Source organism: Apteryx rowi, unplaced genomic scaffold (genome assembly GCF_003343035.1).
Source record: "Apteryx rowi isolate R43461 unplaced genomic scaffold, aptRow1 scaffold_587, whole genome shotgun sequence".
Lineage (NCBI taxonomy): Eukaryota > Metazoa > Chordata > Aves > Apterygiformes > Apterygidae > Apteryx > Apteryx rowi.
Genome location: NW_020450857.1, coordinates 427,374 through 443,648, shown reverse-complemented (window position 1 = coordinate 443,648; position 16,275 = coordinate 427,374). Strand labels below are relative to the sequence as shown.

Genomic DNA, 16,275 nt, shown 5'->3' with positions numbered 1-16,275 from the left:
GTGGGGCTGGCTGGGATGTGGGGCTGCGCTTGGATGGCGTAGCGCTCGGGTGATGCCTGACAGCGGTGATGGGGCGTAAGGAGGGGGATTGGGGCTGCTCTTGGGGCTGTGGGGCAAGGTGAAGGTGGAAGAGGTGGAGGGCAGGGGCTGGTTAGGCCTGTGGGGAGTGCAGTGGTGGTGGTGGTGGTGGTGGTGGTGGCGGCGGCTGGACTGCACTAAAGGAGAGCCCTGGTGGGGTAGGGTTAGAAGGGGATCAGTGATTGCAGAGGACTTGGATCTTCTTGGGGTGTTAGGACAGGCTGTATTGGTTGTGGGGTGGTACTGGCTGCATTTAGAGGACTTAGCCATGTCAGGGTACGGTGGTGGGTTGATCTCAACAGTGACCGGTTGTATTGGAGTGGAAGGTCACATCTGGAGCTGCTGGAAGGATGCAGGTTGTCCCTGGATGTATCAGGAGTGTGAGCAAACGGGGACAACCAAGACTGTAACATAGGTGTGATGGAAACAAGCTGCAAATGCTGGTTGCAAATGCTGTGGGAGGTGGGGGGGGCTTTTTGGTGGCCTTGTGGTCCATGGGAATATGGGGTGATGTGGGAGGAAATGTAAGGAGTAAAGCAGATTTGGAAGAAGGTTGTTCCCAGTATGGCTTGTCCGTGCAGGCAGGTTGTTCGTGGAAGACTTGAGCTGTAGCGGGGTCTTGAGCTATCTGCAAGTGCTGATGTATGGAGATTTATTGATTAGTTATTTTGAGAGTTGTACGCCATGGTTGGAGCATGGGGAGAAAGGGGGAGCTGGAGATGGTGAAGTGAGTCTCACGTAAGGTTTAGAGGCCGCTCATTAATAAGGATCGTAGAAGGGAGTTTGCTGGTTTTGAGATGTTACGTTCTTCGAGGTGTCGTCTGTTGATTAAGRGGTTTGCGCTGAAATCATTTTCAATCAGATTGCCGTCGTTTGGGCGTAAACGTTTAAGATTTCATATGCGGCGYTGAGATTTATAGCGCGAGGAGATGAAATTGCAGGAGTTTTGCGGTGTGGAGAGCTGTATAATAGTGACCGCAAGAGATGGCGGGGGGCAGGCTTGTGTGCAGGGGGGGGTCGCGCTCGAGGAAGAGTGTGAGCGGGAGCGTAAACAGAAATCTCTCTTGTCAGCCCCTGAGCTCCCCAGTAACCCCGGGCAGCCAGCTGCAGTGGAGACGTCTCCTCGTCTCATTCCTGCCTCTCAACGTCTTGTTTTGCGGGTGGACTCTGCTTTTTTGTTAAACGGTTCTTTCTATTTTAGTTTGCATTTGGCGGCTTATTTATATTACAGGGGCGTCATTCTTTGCCTATATTATTTCATTTGAGGTTATTTCCATTACATGGGTTATCTTGTGTGGGTTTGTTTGTTTTTAAATAGTTTTTTTCACATGCAGATAAAAATGTTGAAAGTTAATGTTAGAAATAGATTATTTTTTGCTCATTCAAAGTCAGGGATGCACATGTGACTTTCAGTATCTCGTCGGCACTAATGTGAAAAACGTGACTTTAATGCTGTGATTAAAGGGCCCTTGTTGTAGGTTTTTATTTTTTGTTTTTTTCCCCCCTTCAGCCTTAAAATTGAGGAGGCTTTTCCTAGCCGGTGTGATTTGGAAGATTTTTTTGCCTGGCTAATAAGAAGAGGGAGATTTGTGTCTACCTCCTCTCTTCATTTTTTTTTTTTTCTCTTCCCCCATTACAGTGACTGTTATGCATTTCTGTCCTCATGAATGCATAACGTCTTTTGATATGCTGGTGATCGCTTTTTTAGGCCGATACGTGGTCTCCTTGTGATCACTAGAGGGCTTAAATGCCAAGACCGCTTGCTTTTAAAAAAAAAAAAAAAAGGAAAAAGAAAAAAAAATCCAGGTTCCCTTGCCTAAGTCAAATCTTGGTCTTTTGCCCTTTTACAAGTTAGCAAATGGGTTCCCAAATTATTGAAATCTTCAGGATCATGAGGTTCAAAGGAAAATTACATAATACTAAAAACCTAAAGCCAACCTTACGAAGTGTCTTATGTAGAAGGGCTTTTGCTCTGATGCTCAATTAAGTAACTTTATGTGTAAGCTATCTTTTAATTATAGTAATTGTAGGACAGTTTAATTAAGACACATTTCAAAATTCTGTAGCTTGTGCTGAAGTGCTAAATGTACACACCGTCAATTTTTTTCCTGTTACCCACTTTCCTTTTTCAAGCTTGTTTTTTTCCCCCCACACAGATCATCCTCCTAGCTTTATGGGAAAAAAAAAAGCATTTTTGTTAACGGTAGGGCATAAGTTTGAGATTTTTGACGCATGAAATGAAGGCCTGCTGGGGTTAGAGCATTTGTTGAAATAATAGGGTTAAACTGCATTATTAATTCTGTGTTCTAATTTTTCACTGAAACGTGCAAATTCAAAATTGATGAGGGAATTTTTTTTTTCKTGATGAAATTTGACCTAACCTCTACAGAAAATATATATGGTCTGTGTTTTTTTTGTAGGTGAAAGTTACACAAGAGCTAAAAAACAGTCAGGTTGAGCAGATGACAAAACTTCAGGCCAAGCATCAGGCAGAATGTGAGCTACTTGAAGACATCAGGTAAGGTTACAGAAAATGCTACGAAAAATTCCTTTAAGATCTAGCTTTGGAAGAACATTTGAGTTACAAAACTTCAGGAACTGACGATGGAATTTCCTCTTTGGATTTCCTGCTTTTAGGCTGTTAAAGTTTTGACACAGCTGGAAATTATAACTGGAGCTAACACAATGCAAACCATTTTTTCTTCTCTTCAATGGGGGAAATGTTTAAAAAAAAGTCACAAACAACATGCAAAAAGTATTGGTCTTTTCAGCAGTATTCCTCTATGTAATAGTTTATTTGATTTGCCAGTTATAAGAGGCTGCTAAAATTATCGAAAATATTTTGAAACCACTGCTGATTTACGTCTTGTTACAGATGGCTTTGAATAGCACTTTTAAATGGATTTCTTTTTTTATCAGAAACTTAGAAGAAGATACTTGCATTTTTAATCTAAAACTCCTTACAGGCTAAAATCAGTAGGGAGAATCTCCGTGACATAAATTGCAGGGTTTTATTATTCATTTTAACTAATGTCATTGCTTCTCTTTAACGTGAAAGTTTGCTTTTAGCAAAATACTCATGGAGACAGGGGGTACTTGGAATTACATGGAGGATTAATCATTCCATTTGGAGAGGATCAGTTTCTAGAATGGTTCTTCTGTAAAGCATTCATCAGTGAGTCCACTGCTATCCTTCTCTTTTTGGCACCGTATATTCCACCTGTTAATTAGTTAAATGAGATTTCTTGCTTTGTATTTGTATATAAAATGCAAATATGGCAGCTTTGACGGATGACGTACTGTTTGTCTCGCTCTCGGTGTCCTCTCTTAATAAATCAGTGTCCAGGCTTCAGTCTTCTCTCACCCCTTTTTCTTTTGTGGATATTGAAACACTTTTCTGTCTGGGAAAGATCACAGCATTTATTTCCTTAGATTAAAATTAGTGGCTGGGCAGTGTTTGACTAGCAAATGCTGAGTGATAAGCAATAGATTGATCTGAGGAATTTTCCCCCTGGATAGAAACTTATTTTTAGAACATCTAGGCCAGATACTGCTGCTCTAGTCCAGTTTTTATTAGCATTTCCTATTTTTCAGGGGCTCATAATGACGTAAGTCTGAATTTCTGCTGAAAGATGTCATAAGCATTATTATAGCTTTTGGCACAAAAACCGGAAAACATGTGAAAACGCTGGCTTAAAATACTTTTCTTTAACATAATTTAATTTCTAAAGTTCATTTAATTTCTAAATGTTAATGCTATCGATTAAGAAACTGGATTAATGTACTTAATTCATTAACATGGTCACTAAATATACGCGGTCTCTGTTCAGCATTCTTGTTACAAGCGTTCTGTGTTTGCAGAATCACTGGGTGGATTTACAGATTAAATATTCTTCAAACATGGAATGATGTGATAGAATATGACAGCTCCATCATGTCAATGATTTGTTCAAATACCAGATTGCAGAATAGGAGGCAACAAGAGAATTTTTGCTTAAAAATATTTGCGGGGAAAATTATCTTGGCTTGTAAAGCAGAGGTCTTTTTATTTGCATTTAGCTGTCGAGGAGGAACTCGGTTTTGAGCACTGTGCAGTCCTGATACTGAATCAGCCGCTTTGTGACGCTCATGTGAGAAGTTTGGTGTCAACCCCATCCCATTACTCATGTGTTTATCGCTGCGTTGCGGCTCTGCAGCGCACCGTGCTTCCAGAACGCTCCAGACAGCAGTGGTCGTTGGAACCACGCACAGGATCTTTTGTCTCTTGCACAAAGAATTATTTTGAAAGAAAGCACTCTACCATTATCCAGAAGTATTAAATTTTAACTGAATGCTGTTTGTTTACCAAGCCTTGAGAGCTCTGTTCCTTTTGTAGCGCTGTTTGAACTTTCAAACAGTGCAAGAGTGCAGCTTCGTACTGTGTTACGCTGCTCTAAATTCTACAAATTTAACTGCTGCAGCAGTAGCAAGAAACTCTGAATACATGGTTTACAATTTAGTGATTAAGAATTCATATTTTAAAAGGTTAAATTGCTACAAACAGTTATTGTATTTATTAGCATATAATTGCAAACATTTAAGCCATGTAAAAAAACCAAACTAGTTTAGGATTTAATGTCCTTAATTACATTCTTTATATCCTTTCAGTCCAGTTTTGAATAAAACTTTAAATATCTGTAATGAAGAAGTGATTCAAGGAAAAGATCAGAAAGTTCTCTTATGAATTCTATTAAAATACATTGTATAGTGTGTTAGCAGATGATATTGGCAACATACCAGATCATAAACATACTTTCCATTTCAATAGCTTTGATATTTTTATGCAAAACCGAACACTCTTTTAAATGTTTATAGTTGAAAACTTCAAACTATGTCATTTGGAGACAATGAAGATTGAACTACTGTTTATTCCCGAAGGGACTCTTCCTGGTTGGAATTGAGACATACAGGTGTAACTGCCTATTCTCCACCCTCTCTGTAGCAGCTTCATTTCCTTGAGGGCTGTATGCAAAACCACCATGTTTCATTAAATCTAAAATATGTCGTCTTTTTGAGTGGTAATATAGGGATTTGCATGCCAAGGATGTAGCTCCGTATCACGGAGGCAGGGAAGAAAAGGCGACATGTTTTGAGGATGGAAATGGATAGACGCTTACCTAGGGCTTGGCAAAACTGCATGCAAGCAGTTGAGTGGAAAACCTTCTTGGGAGCTGAACAACTTTTGACACAACGTAAAATTATAATATCTGCAATCTAGTATCCGTTGTAGTTTGAACTGTGTTGTCTTTTCCCTTTTCTGTGAAAGGTTGGTAGCAGTAAAATTGAAGTATCTTTATGACCTGACTATAATAAAAAAATGAAATGTATTAGCCAATAGGTTTAAAGATACCTTTTTGTGTTTGTAATCTCTGTTTGGGTCTTGGTATTACATTTCTTCATACACGGTGACTGAGGAATTTGTGGAGCAAGTGATTCGTGATGCTTCTAGGGTCATTGGCTAAGTTTTAGGCATGGCGTATGTTTATCTTTTGTAGTTCGCTAAAACTACCATGTCCTTTCATGTGGTAGATCCGTGCTGGCATTACTATAAAAACATTGTCTCTCTGCAGCCATGATGGAGAAAGAGCTTTTTTTTCCCTGAAAGGTAAACTTAGGCTTTGCTGGTGCGAGCCAGAAATCCCTCAAAGTTTCTTTACGGCTTAGACGTTTTGGGATGCTTGTTCACTCTAGCCATACCCGGCTGCTTTCAGGCAGCAAATTCATTTTTTTCCAGTGGCCAACTGTGTTATGAATGGTTGAATTTATCAGAGGTGTTGGCAGTTTTTCATGTATTTTTATTTTGGTTTTAAACATTGCCTTATTTCACTGGTGGTCATAAATAAGTCACGCATTGTAGTCTGAATCTGCCCTTAATTTGCCAGGATATAGATGTATTTTCCTTTTATGCGTGTGCGTGCGTCTGCAAAATTGTGAAGAACTTCGTGTGATCCACATTTGAATTTGATTTAATATTTCCGTAACGTATTTATATGCTGTAGACTTCATAAACTTGTTATAGTTGCTTTACCTTGTACGTTATCTCAAAGCCTGGCGCTCAAAAGAGTTTTATAGCCCTTACAAATTTTTGATAATGTTTTCTAAAATGCCTGTTGTTATTTCTTTGCTTTTATGTTTTGCCAGAGAGAATGAGCTTATCGTTACACGGCTGTTTTAAGCTGTTCTAAAAGTCCGGTCTGCCGCCGAAGGGCCAGTCCCACGTGCCAACTATTTCTGCCRTCTCCCTGTAGGAGCACGAGGAGCCGTGGGGCTGGCTGAGCCGTGGGGATTAGGAAACTCGCCCACCTGGAAACAAACGTCCCCTGCACAGCTGCGGCTTTGGGAATTGCACAGTTAGAAAGGCCACCTTAAATATTTAAGTCYTGACTAATTTTCTGCTGCCTGGATGTGTTGATCCTATGTTTGCTTCACCGTTTGGAGTTAGTTGAGAGCGCGGCGTGTTGAAAGTAGATGTAAAATTTGCATGATTTCTGGCTGAGATGGAATAGTAAAGTAGTCCTTTCATTTGCCGGGTCCTGAATTTAGTTTTTCATCACTTTYGGCTAAACTCAATTTGTAAAAGGAATTGCCAAAATCATAGGCTCATAATTTCCATGTGTTTCGCAGGTGTGCATGCAAATATATGGAGAAATACCTCCTTCTGTTTGTCTCACTCTTCTGTCCTTTTTATTTCTCCCTCCTTACTTTGTTGTCTTATTTTAAATACCTTCCTCTCCTCGTTGTTCAGTCTAGCAAATCTCACTGTAACGTATTCTTCAATTCATTCACCTTTTTCTCATAAAACCGCATTCTCCTCGCACTCTGTATTTTCTTTGTCATTCACCTTTCTCCTTCTGCTGTCTTGCCTTTGTATAGTATGTCCTGTATTTCCATTCTCTCCTCCGAAGGTCTCTTCTCTGAAGATTGTTCTGTACTTACAATTTTTCATTTTTTTAAAAAAATCTTTTTTTAAAATTTTTTCCCTCTCCCTGATACTTCACATCTCTTCCCTATTCCTTCCTTTATCCAGTTCTGAGCGCCTGAATATTAGTTAGTTCTTGGGAATCACCTCTGTTTCCAGGATGCTTTGGTGTTCAACATTCAGCGTATAGCTTAGGTGTGCTGGGTTTCTTAAGCCTTTGTATTTACTTGCTAGGTGGGGAGTTTTTCTTATGGGTCTTCCTTATCAATCTGGACCTTTTTCTGATACAAGATRCTGTAGCTGTTGCCCTGTCAACTGGGCTGTCACTCGCTTTTGCTCCTTGGAGACACGGCAGGTTAGATGGGAGTTTGTGAGTGAGGAAAAGGGTCAACTTACTGGGGATTTTTGGTTATGCGTCCAGTACAAGGACAGAGTACTTTTTGGATGTCTCTAACTTGGTGTCTCATTCCTGTAGCAACAAGCCTGTGTATAACTGAACAGTGCAGATACTAAGAAAAAAAGAAAGTATGAATGAGTAGGTATCTGTAGATATCTAGTTGCTGTTGGTTTTAACATGTTGTTTTATGTTTTGAATTATGCGCTGGTTAATAAAGTTGCATGTAACCTTTTGCCGTGAGTATACTTTGTACTCTCCAGTGGAATTTGACTGTGCTTCTGTAATCTCGCTGATTAGGTTGGTAGGTCTGTGATAAGGTTTATGGCAACATTGGCTGGGAGTCAAACTGCCGAAGTAGAAACTAACTGCAGCTCCAATTTTAAAGGCAGCAAATCTAATATAGCATCTAATATAGCAACTGCAACACAGATCATTTAACCTCCTGTTAAGGAAAAGTCTTGTTATAGTGTGGATAGTGCTGCAAAAGGATATGTGACTATGGGGGGGAAAGCTGTAAAAGAATGTATTTTTTTATATGCGTACATGTAGAATCCCATAAAAGGTTCTGAGAAGTTGAGAGCATGTTATTTTTCCTGACCTGGGGCAAAATAGTAGTGAAAAGTTTACCTCTTTTTCCTGTTCTTTCCGGTCTCCAGCTGCAGGGAATGCAATTCCTGCTTGGGTATTCTTGAACCCTGTATTAGGCTCTCCTGTGTGTTAGCCTCTGGCTAGTGGGTATCTGATAAGGCCTTTTTAAATTCCTCTTCAGAACTTCCTCTTTGCCCTACCTGGGAGGTTTTCATAAGGAGGTCGTCTTTTTTTCCTTTATATTGCTCCTTAGAAATTTGTCCTTCACTGTCACCTTTTCTTTTTCCTTCCAAGGTTGTTCACTGCAGACTTGATGCTKGCCTCCAGTGTTTGCAGCTTTATTTAAGTAGGAGCAGAGTATTTGGTTCTCTGTGCCTACACRTTCTGAGTTTTGCAGCCTCGCGAAGTGAAAAACAACAAACAACAGAAAAAAGTCACAAAAACTGTGTGAACTGAATTGTATTAGTTTAGGTTTGGCTCACACTTGAAAGAGTTTTCCTTGTGCAACTGTTATATCTAGAGGCTTAATATTTCTTTAAAAGTAAAACCTGCAGTTTTCTTAGGCACTGATGGTATTTCTTCCCTCGTGGGATGATCTTCCTCACCGTTAGCGAGTATTAAGAGTTTATTATTCTCAAGCTCTGTTTTAATTAGCTGAGGATACACAGTGCCGTTCTTTGCTATAATGCTAAATCTGCAGAAGAGTCAGAACTTCTCTCCAAAGCTGGTGGTGTTGCTTCTGAACGATATTCCGTATAAAGATGCCACAGAATATGTGGTCTGGGCACGTTACCTCTAATTAGGCAGTCATTAAATGAGATGCTCACATTCTTGACGGAATTAAATCCTGGTGATGTTTTGACTGGAACTGTTTGAGGGAAGCTTGGAATGTACTTTAAAAAAAAATGTTGCCTACTGGGTGTGGAAGTCCAAGTTTTCAGCAAAAAAATAAGGTTCAGTATAAACATAGCCACAGTGCAATGATTCAAACCTATCTTGGCACAGCGRATTTCAGAAAGGGACCACACTTCTTCATTTTTTTTTATCCCTGACATATAAAAAGTAATGTATCTGTTTCAGTATTTCTAAGTAGCCTTACAGTCTTTGATTAACTTATGAAGCTTTAGTTTATTCTTTGTTTTTTTGTAGTGGAAGTAACAGTTAAAAAAAAGAAAGCAACAACCCATTTCTTACATTAATTGGGAAAGAATTTTTTCCTCCTCTTTTGGCCTTTGAGTTTTGATTTTTTTTTTTTTAAATGAACTTTTGTTTATTAAAGCAACTCCAACACATGCTCTGGAACTCTGAAATTAAGAGCTTGTGTTGCCTAAGGTGCTTTCAGGAGACTTCAGGCTTGTCGCATTAGCTAGTGAGCACAATGTCTTTAGTGTGCATTTGTCTGGGGATATGATAAAAAGATGATTTTGACTACTAATAAAATGCATTCCTTGCTAAAGGTTGCGTTTCCAGTTTTGACTAAATGCCCTTTTTTTAAGGGTCTTTAGCTTGCAGAAGTTGATTTTCTGTTTTTTTTTATTCCAGTATGGCCTTTACTTAAGCTAACTATCACTTTTCTCCTAAACGCTACTTGGCAGAGCTCTAGAAAAGTAGCAGTTGTAATACACTTGTGCAAAGTTGTCTTTGTGACCGATTTCACTGCGACACTGCAAGGTATACTTAGCTTGCTTGATTGTCGGTTATGGAAATTGGAATATATGGTAGAGGTAATTTTAAAGGAACAAAAAAGCTCTTCAGGCTTCACGGGCCCAAATCTTGGACTTGATTCTGTGAGGAAGCCTTTGCCTTTGAGCTAATCCTACTTCCGAAACCCTGTACGTAAGGGGAATCGAAGGTGTTCAGGACATACCACAAATGTCGTGATAAGCTGCGGTGGAAAGAGGAAGAGCATAGTTACCGTTCCAGACAACCGGTGTAGCCTGGCTTAATTTCCTATGGTGTCTTGTTTTGTTTTGTTTCATCGTGTTTGGTGGGAAAAGGTTTATTTTGCAGGTTTTGCACCCTCTGCTAATGGTGCTTTCAGCATCTTTTGCAGACAGCGCGTTCAGCTTCCTGAGCTTAACCTACAGACTTTGTAAGCAATATCTGCGGTGGCTTGGGACATTTAGGCTGTGGATAGAGGGCACTGCATCCTCTGAATCTACTATTTCTTGCACACGCAGAGAGAAACACTTGTCCGTCTTCTGAAAATTATTTTTGGCGGTCACTCGTGAATGTGGAGGTGCGCATCTGCAAACGAAGGCGACCTTGTGTTGGTCCTGTTCACAATCCGATGTATTACCTGACTTAAGGGCGCGGATTCCCTTCTGTTGCCTCTCGAAAGGGTATGGTGAACGGCAGCGGACAGCATCGCACCGCTGTAACTCCTCCAGCGGAGTGGTTTTGACCGTGTCGAGCTGGCTCAGAACAAGTTTAACTTTTGTGCTGCTGAAAATACCTGCTGGAGCATTCAGAACACTGATTCTTCGTGACGCCAATGTTTGTGCCCTAGAACTGAAGTTCAGAAGGAAGTAAAACCTTGTCCAAAAATCCCTGATGCAGACGGTGTCACAGGGTTGGAGTTTTTTAAAAAGCAGACAATAAAAAAAGAAAGCATCTTTCTCAGAAGCTTATGTCTCTGAGAATGTGATAGCTTTTACCGTATTTGAAGGGGTTTTTATGTTTTTGCTAACAGATATAATTGGCACCGGTGTGTATTTTGTCTCATAAAGTCCAGTTAAACTTTACCATAGATTAATGCTGAAAATCATCTTAAGAAATGTAAAAAAATTACATTATAAAAATTTACATTATAGTAGAGTGTCCTGATGGTGCATTTTGTGAATTTCCTTTTAATATCTGAATTTCTGGATTCAGGTCAAGCTCAGCTTTGCAACCAAAAGGGAATGGTCTGGTCTCGTCTTTAGTTGGACCTTGAGAACCTTGTGCCCGTTCAATGTTAGTGAGCGGGAAGCTCGCAAATGAGGGAAACTATATGATCGAATTATACATTGCGTAGATTTTCTTCATGGTGGAGGCAGAGGTCAAACGGAGAAGAATTTTAGGTCTCCTTAAGAAAATCTTTCGGATATGGACCAGTGTAGAGAAGTTATCCTGGCTGCAGGGAGCTTTGTACTGTATTACTTTGCCTGTCATCCTTAATTGGTCACTGAGTTCAGCTTGTTTGGTATAGGAACCTTCTGCTCTTCCCAGTGGACTTTCTGCTTTGCTTCTATCTTGTGTTATAGTTGGTAAGTTTAGTTTTCCGTCAAATATGCACCTGAATTTTATTTTTTTTCATGTTGGTAAAGTGGAGCAGCTTGTTCAATCTGCTCACGCAGGCTATTTGCTGTAGTGTGAAAGAACACACAAAAAAGTTGTTCTACATTCCTATTTTAAAAAACGGGCCGGAAAAAAAAGCTGGGAAGCATAGCAAATCCTAATCAGCTTTAGCCTGAACCGAAGTTATTCCAGCCAGATATTTGCAGTAAATGAAACTGTGTTTTGTGATAGCTCGAAGCAGTGTTTTTGTGTGTGTGTGGTTTTGTTTTTTTCTTTTGTAAGCAAGTTTTAAAGTTTTGATAGCATTTTGCCAGAATGAATAATAAAAGTTAGAGTCTTTTTATTGAATTAATGCTTGTAAGCATTCAGCTGCATTTCAGAAATAAATCCTGCGCTGCCAACTGATGTTTGCGGAAAGAGAGTAAAAGTGACTAAGAATCCATTGCAATCTGTTATTTCCTGTGTGGTATTGTAAATGTTTAGATTTTTAAAGTTCTACTTAACGCTCAGCGATGTTGCCTGTAACGGTCTTTCGAGTTATTTTAAGCGTTCCTTTCTTTGTGTCCACGCGAATGTACGTTAGGTCCCATCTCCAGTGGCTACAACAGCGTTGTTCGCACGCATCTCCATCCCCCTGTGCTTTAGCCAGCGAGCATCCTTTTAATGAGAGGGACAAAATGCGTTGCTGCCTGGTTTTATGAGAAGAGCTCAGCCGTGCAGAAGACTTTCGAAGATTTATGGCCGTCAAGCCACTAAGTATAACTATTTCTAGCTTGCGTGCCACATGCGAGTCGGTGTTAGCGAAGGGAATTTTGGCACTTGTGACCGTGTTTAAATACATACAATACCAGGCATAAATAAGTTATTTGTTGGCTCGGCTATACTCTGCATGTATATTAAAAGAAAATACAAAACTAGACAAAATACGGCCCCCCCAAAAGACAAACCACAATTTCCCTTGAGTGTGTGATACTTTAAGTTGATCTCAGATCAATTGTGCTTTTAAAGGTATTTGACTGTGGGTGTAAATGAATTTGCATCCTTTGTGAGGCAATCCTGCCGTTATTTAGAAAGGTTGGAAATTTGAGAAATTACTTAAAATTATTTTCTAAATGCACAAAAGGAGGAAGTACTTTGGTTTTGATTCTGTGTTTGAGAAGGGCAGAGATGAGAGCTTGGGTTTTTTTAAATTGAAATGAAACCCACCCGAATGTGTTAAAACTTTCATCGCATAGTGAAATAGCTGCCTTGTCTTGAAGGAATTGGGAATTGCTATCTTGAGAAAGGCAGAGCTGAAACTTCCCTGTGTGTCAGGTGGTTGTGTTTCTTGTAATGCTTAATCTAAAACCCTTCCGCATTTGTCCATTCTTTCCTGAAAACCGAGGGAGACAGTGGAGAGAGAAATCGGAAAAGCTATGACAGATAGCATTATAGTGTCTTAATTTCTCTCTGCTTTTGATGTTGTTGGTGTCTGCTCAGCCCGATTTAGGGCGTCTCGTCTCTAAATGTACTTTGCTTGCCGCTAGTGAAAGGAGGGGGCGTAGATGGCAGCAGCTTTACAAGTTACGTTATTTTAATGTGCTTGCTGTTTATGAAGGTTTCTCGCACTGGATAAGATGACAAGTAAATATAGCTGTCTGGTAACACCTAATTAGAAATAGGTCCTGGTTTTGAACTTCCTCCATATCTCCTTGTTGTTCACGACACTTCTGTTAGGCCCTCTAGTTGCGTGTGACCCATGGCGTGTAGAGGAAAGCATTTGTAGTTTCTGTACAAGAGCTGCTACAGTATATACATGTTTATCTGGTTGTGGGAAGCCAAGCCAGAAACACCATTTTTGAGAACGTTAGTATTACTTTCAATTACTGTTAGTTTATTTTTCATCCAGATTACAAAAGGGAGAGAAGAAAGGAATGAAGAAGCAGGAACGTCACAAGTTTCTTAGTGCATGTCACGATAAAGCCTGGACCTTTGGGTTTTAACAAATTTATTTTGCCAGCTCCTGTGGTACTAGTAAAAGGTGATAAACTTAGTCAATTCGCTATACCAGCAACGCTGGAATACATAGGAGCTCTTTAAAAATAGATGTGCCTTCAAGGTATCTTTTTTCCCTGGGGTATCTACCCAATAACTCAGCCATGCATTAGTTGTATGCTGTTACTATTCCCTTGATAGAAACTGGCTATTTTCTGCTTATTTCAGGAAATGAAATGCCATACAGCAGTTGCTCTTTCCATGTCCAGTTGAGTTTAGCTAGTCTCTGCTTGCTTACGGCGTTGCTTTACAAGGCGGCGTACGTGCTCTAACAACTGTAGTTTGTCCTCCCCCGGTACTGGATTGGAGGCAAACTCCCACGGTTTGACCACGGAGGCCTTACGTTTCCTATAGGTGTGCGAGTCCGTGTCTGGACTTATGCCCAAACAATACTGGGAAGAAGATCTTGCTGCCTTTGCACTCTAAATCGATAAAATCGTGTGAGCGTAGCAGACAGCAAGGAACCCGAGAGGCAGGCCGTTTTCGTTCAGGCTCAGCGGTAGCATAGCCGGTAACGCAGATTCAAGCAGAGGACTATAAAACACCCCCCCACACCTCTTCCCTTCGCTTTAATGCTCCTGGAGATGGCAAGGGTGTTGAACGGGACTGTGTTTCCGGATCACGAGCGGCGCTGAAGTAGCGTAACTACGTGGCAAGCCTGTGAGCAAGGTAGCTTAGCGTATGAATATGTTGTAACAGCTCAATGTTGTACTTTGCTATTCTGAGGGTATCGAAAAGAATTTCATTCTGTTTGCTGGCGCTATCCTTAGGTTGTTTGCAAATCTTTTGACACTGAATGGTGTTTCTTCTCTTTCTCTRTTAGAAAATAAAGCCAGTAAAACTCTGAGAATTCACACAGGAAAAAACAATGCCTCTAGTGATTCTGAGGGGTTTTTTTTTAGCTTCTTTTTTTCAGATACGCRTAAGCAGGGTAACAGGAAGATGTGTGAACTTGAACAAAATGGTTCTAAGCTTATGGTTTGATTTCCTTTGTAGATCTTTGAGCAGTATGATCTGTCCTTTGCTGTTAAAGGAACACTCGGATCTCTTTATAGCAAGCGCATTTTTATTTTTTATTTTATTTTTATTTTAATTTATTTTTTATTAATTTTTGAGGTACAAAAATGTTTCGTGTAACTAATATCTTTGGGTCAGTTAGAGGGAGTTTTAGCAATTCCCCGAATCCTTCGTTTTCCTCTCCACTGGCAGAAAAGAGATGAAAGAGAAGTAATTTCTGCAGTCTCTTCCCGGCAGTTGCAGTAAGACTAGTGTGTATCTGTTTCCTAGCTATTTTTTTAATGTATTTCAAACAGAAGCGAAGAACTGAAAGGTGTAATGAGTCTGGTGGGAGGTGTCGAGTCTTTCAGATCACTAACTCTGTGTGCAACAGACTTGGGAAGTGCATTAGTCCTTCTCGGGCGTCTGAATTTTTTTCTCYGGGCTAGCGGTGCAGAAAGTGCAGAAGTGCTTGATATGATTCAGTGACAGATGTGGAGGCTTTCAAAGTAGTAGCTGCCTACAAGTTTCTAATCTGTCAAAACTTACGCAGGGCTTAAATGATGTTCGCGCTCTTCATGTAGTTGAGAAAACCCAATAATTTTGAATGTTAACGTTACCGTGAGCTAATAAATAGTGTAGAAGGCCATATACTCTGGTTTTTCTACACATCTGAGGCCTGTGCTTTTCTGTTGGGCACATGTATGTAACCCATTGCCATTAAATGAGTCTTTCATTAGTAAATCTGCAGCATTTTGATGCCAGCATCCAAAGGCCAGTTCAAGTTGGTACTCCAGTCTGTTGTTGGAGAAGTTACTCGATCACTTCTTAATGTCAGGGGAATTAAATCCTCTCTCTTTTTCTCACTTCTGTAGCACCTAGTGGACATTAAGTAGTAAAGAAATAGTATAAAAATCTGCACAAAGTATTTGAGCATCTTCTAGTACATTGCTAAAATGTGATGAAACATTCTCTAATTCTTGCTTCTGCACGTGCTTCCCATCTGGGCTTTCTTTGCTTTGGTGAGAGGTTGTTGTCTTCTTTTTCATCTTTACGAGTGTGTTTCTAGGTTTACCATTATTGCAGAGTTCTGCTGTGCCCGGGAAATGGGACCGTCGACAGGGATCTTGGTTCTGGAGTTTTGGGTGGTCTTTGAAATACCCTGGGCCTAGACCGTGGAGCGCTTTGAGCTTYGATCTTCCCTGAAAAGTTCACTTCGCTTAGCAGCGGTGCTTTGATGTTCCCCAGTTGCTGGAGCTGGGTAATGCCAGGACCTTCATGCGGAGGTGCCCTCTAATACTGCTGTCCAGGTAAAAACAATTGCAGTAACCAAGGCCGCGTCTTCTTTAGCCAAAGCGACTTTATCGTGAAGCCAGGGGCATCCAAAYGCTTTCTCTATGCTGAGGTGAGCAAATGAATCTCCCTGCTTCTGAAGTTTATCTGTTGAAAATTTTGAAGCTTTTATTTTATTTTTTTTCAAACTAGCAGGTTAGCGCGATATTACGCTAGACGAAGGCCAGCCCCCGTTTTGTTGACGTAGCTGGCTAGTTGCTTGAAATCAGTTGTGCCTTACCTTTACCTAGCCGCGCTGGCAAGCTGCCAGCGTGGAGGCACCCTGCATTAGCAAATGCTTTCCGTTGTTAACTGGAGCTTTTCATTCCAGAAAAAGAGCCAGACGCTTCTTCCTGCCCACCCCCCAAAGGAAAGGTGCTGTTTTCATCAGTAATACCTTTCCAATATAGCTAAATTATAAACCGACTCTTCATTCCCAGTTAGGCACCTGAGCTGTAATTGCCCTTGGGGAAGATTATCTCCTGCCCTGCTTCTTGTTTCGAGGTGTTCGTAGTAGCTGGTGCTCTTGCAGGTAAGTAAGCAAGGTCAAGCAAAGCCCRTGGCAAAAGAGAAGGCTTCTCTTGCTCACTTAAATATCTCGTTCAAGGGGCTG

At 40.5% G+C, this 16,275-nt stretch overlaps 1 protein-coding gene across 2 annotated transcripts in view; it reads left to right on the top strand.

The window, feature by feature from the left end:
- The first annotated feature begins 2,502 nt into the window (after positions 1 to 2,502).
- FCHSD2 (FCH and double SH3 domains 2) overlaps positions 2,503 to 16,275 on the top strand; it is a 156,629-nt gene continuing 142,856 nt past the window's right edge. For both annotated transcript variants that reach the window (XM_026082655.1, XM_026082654.1), the window contains exon 1: positions 2,503 to 2,596. In XM_026082655.1, the coding sequence (XP_025938440.1) occupies positions 2,541 to 2,596 (56 nt within the window). In that variant the 5' untranslated portion in view covers positions 2,503 to 2,540. The remainder of the gene's footprint in view (positions 2,597 to 16,275) is intronic.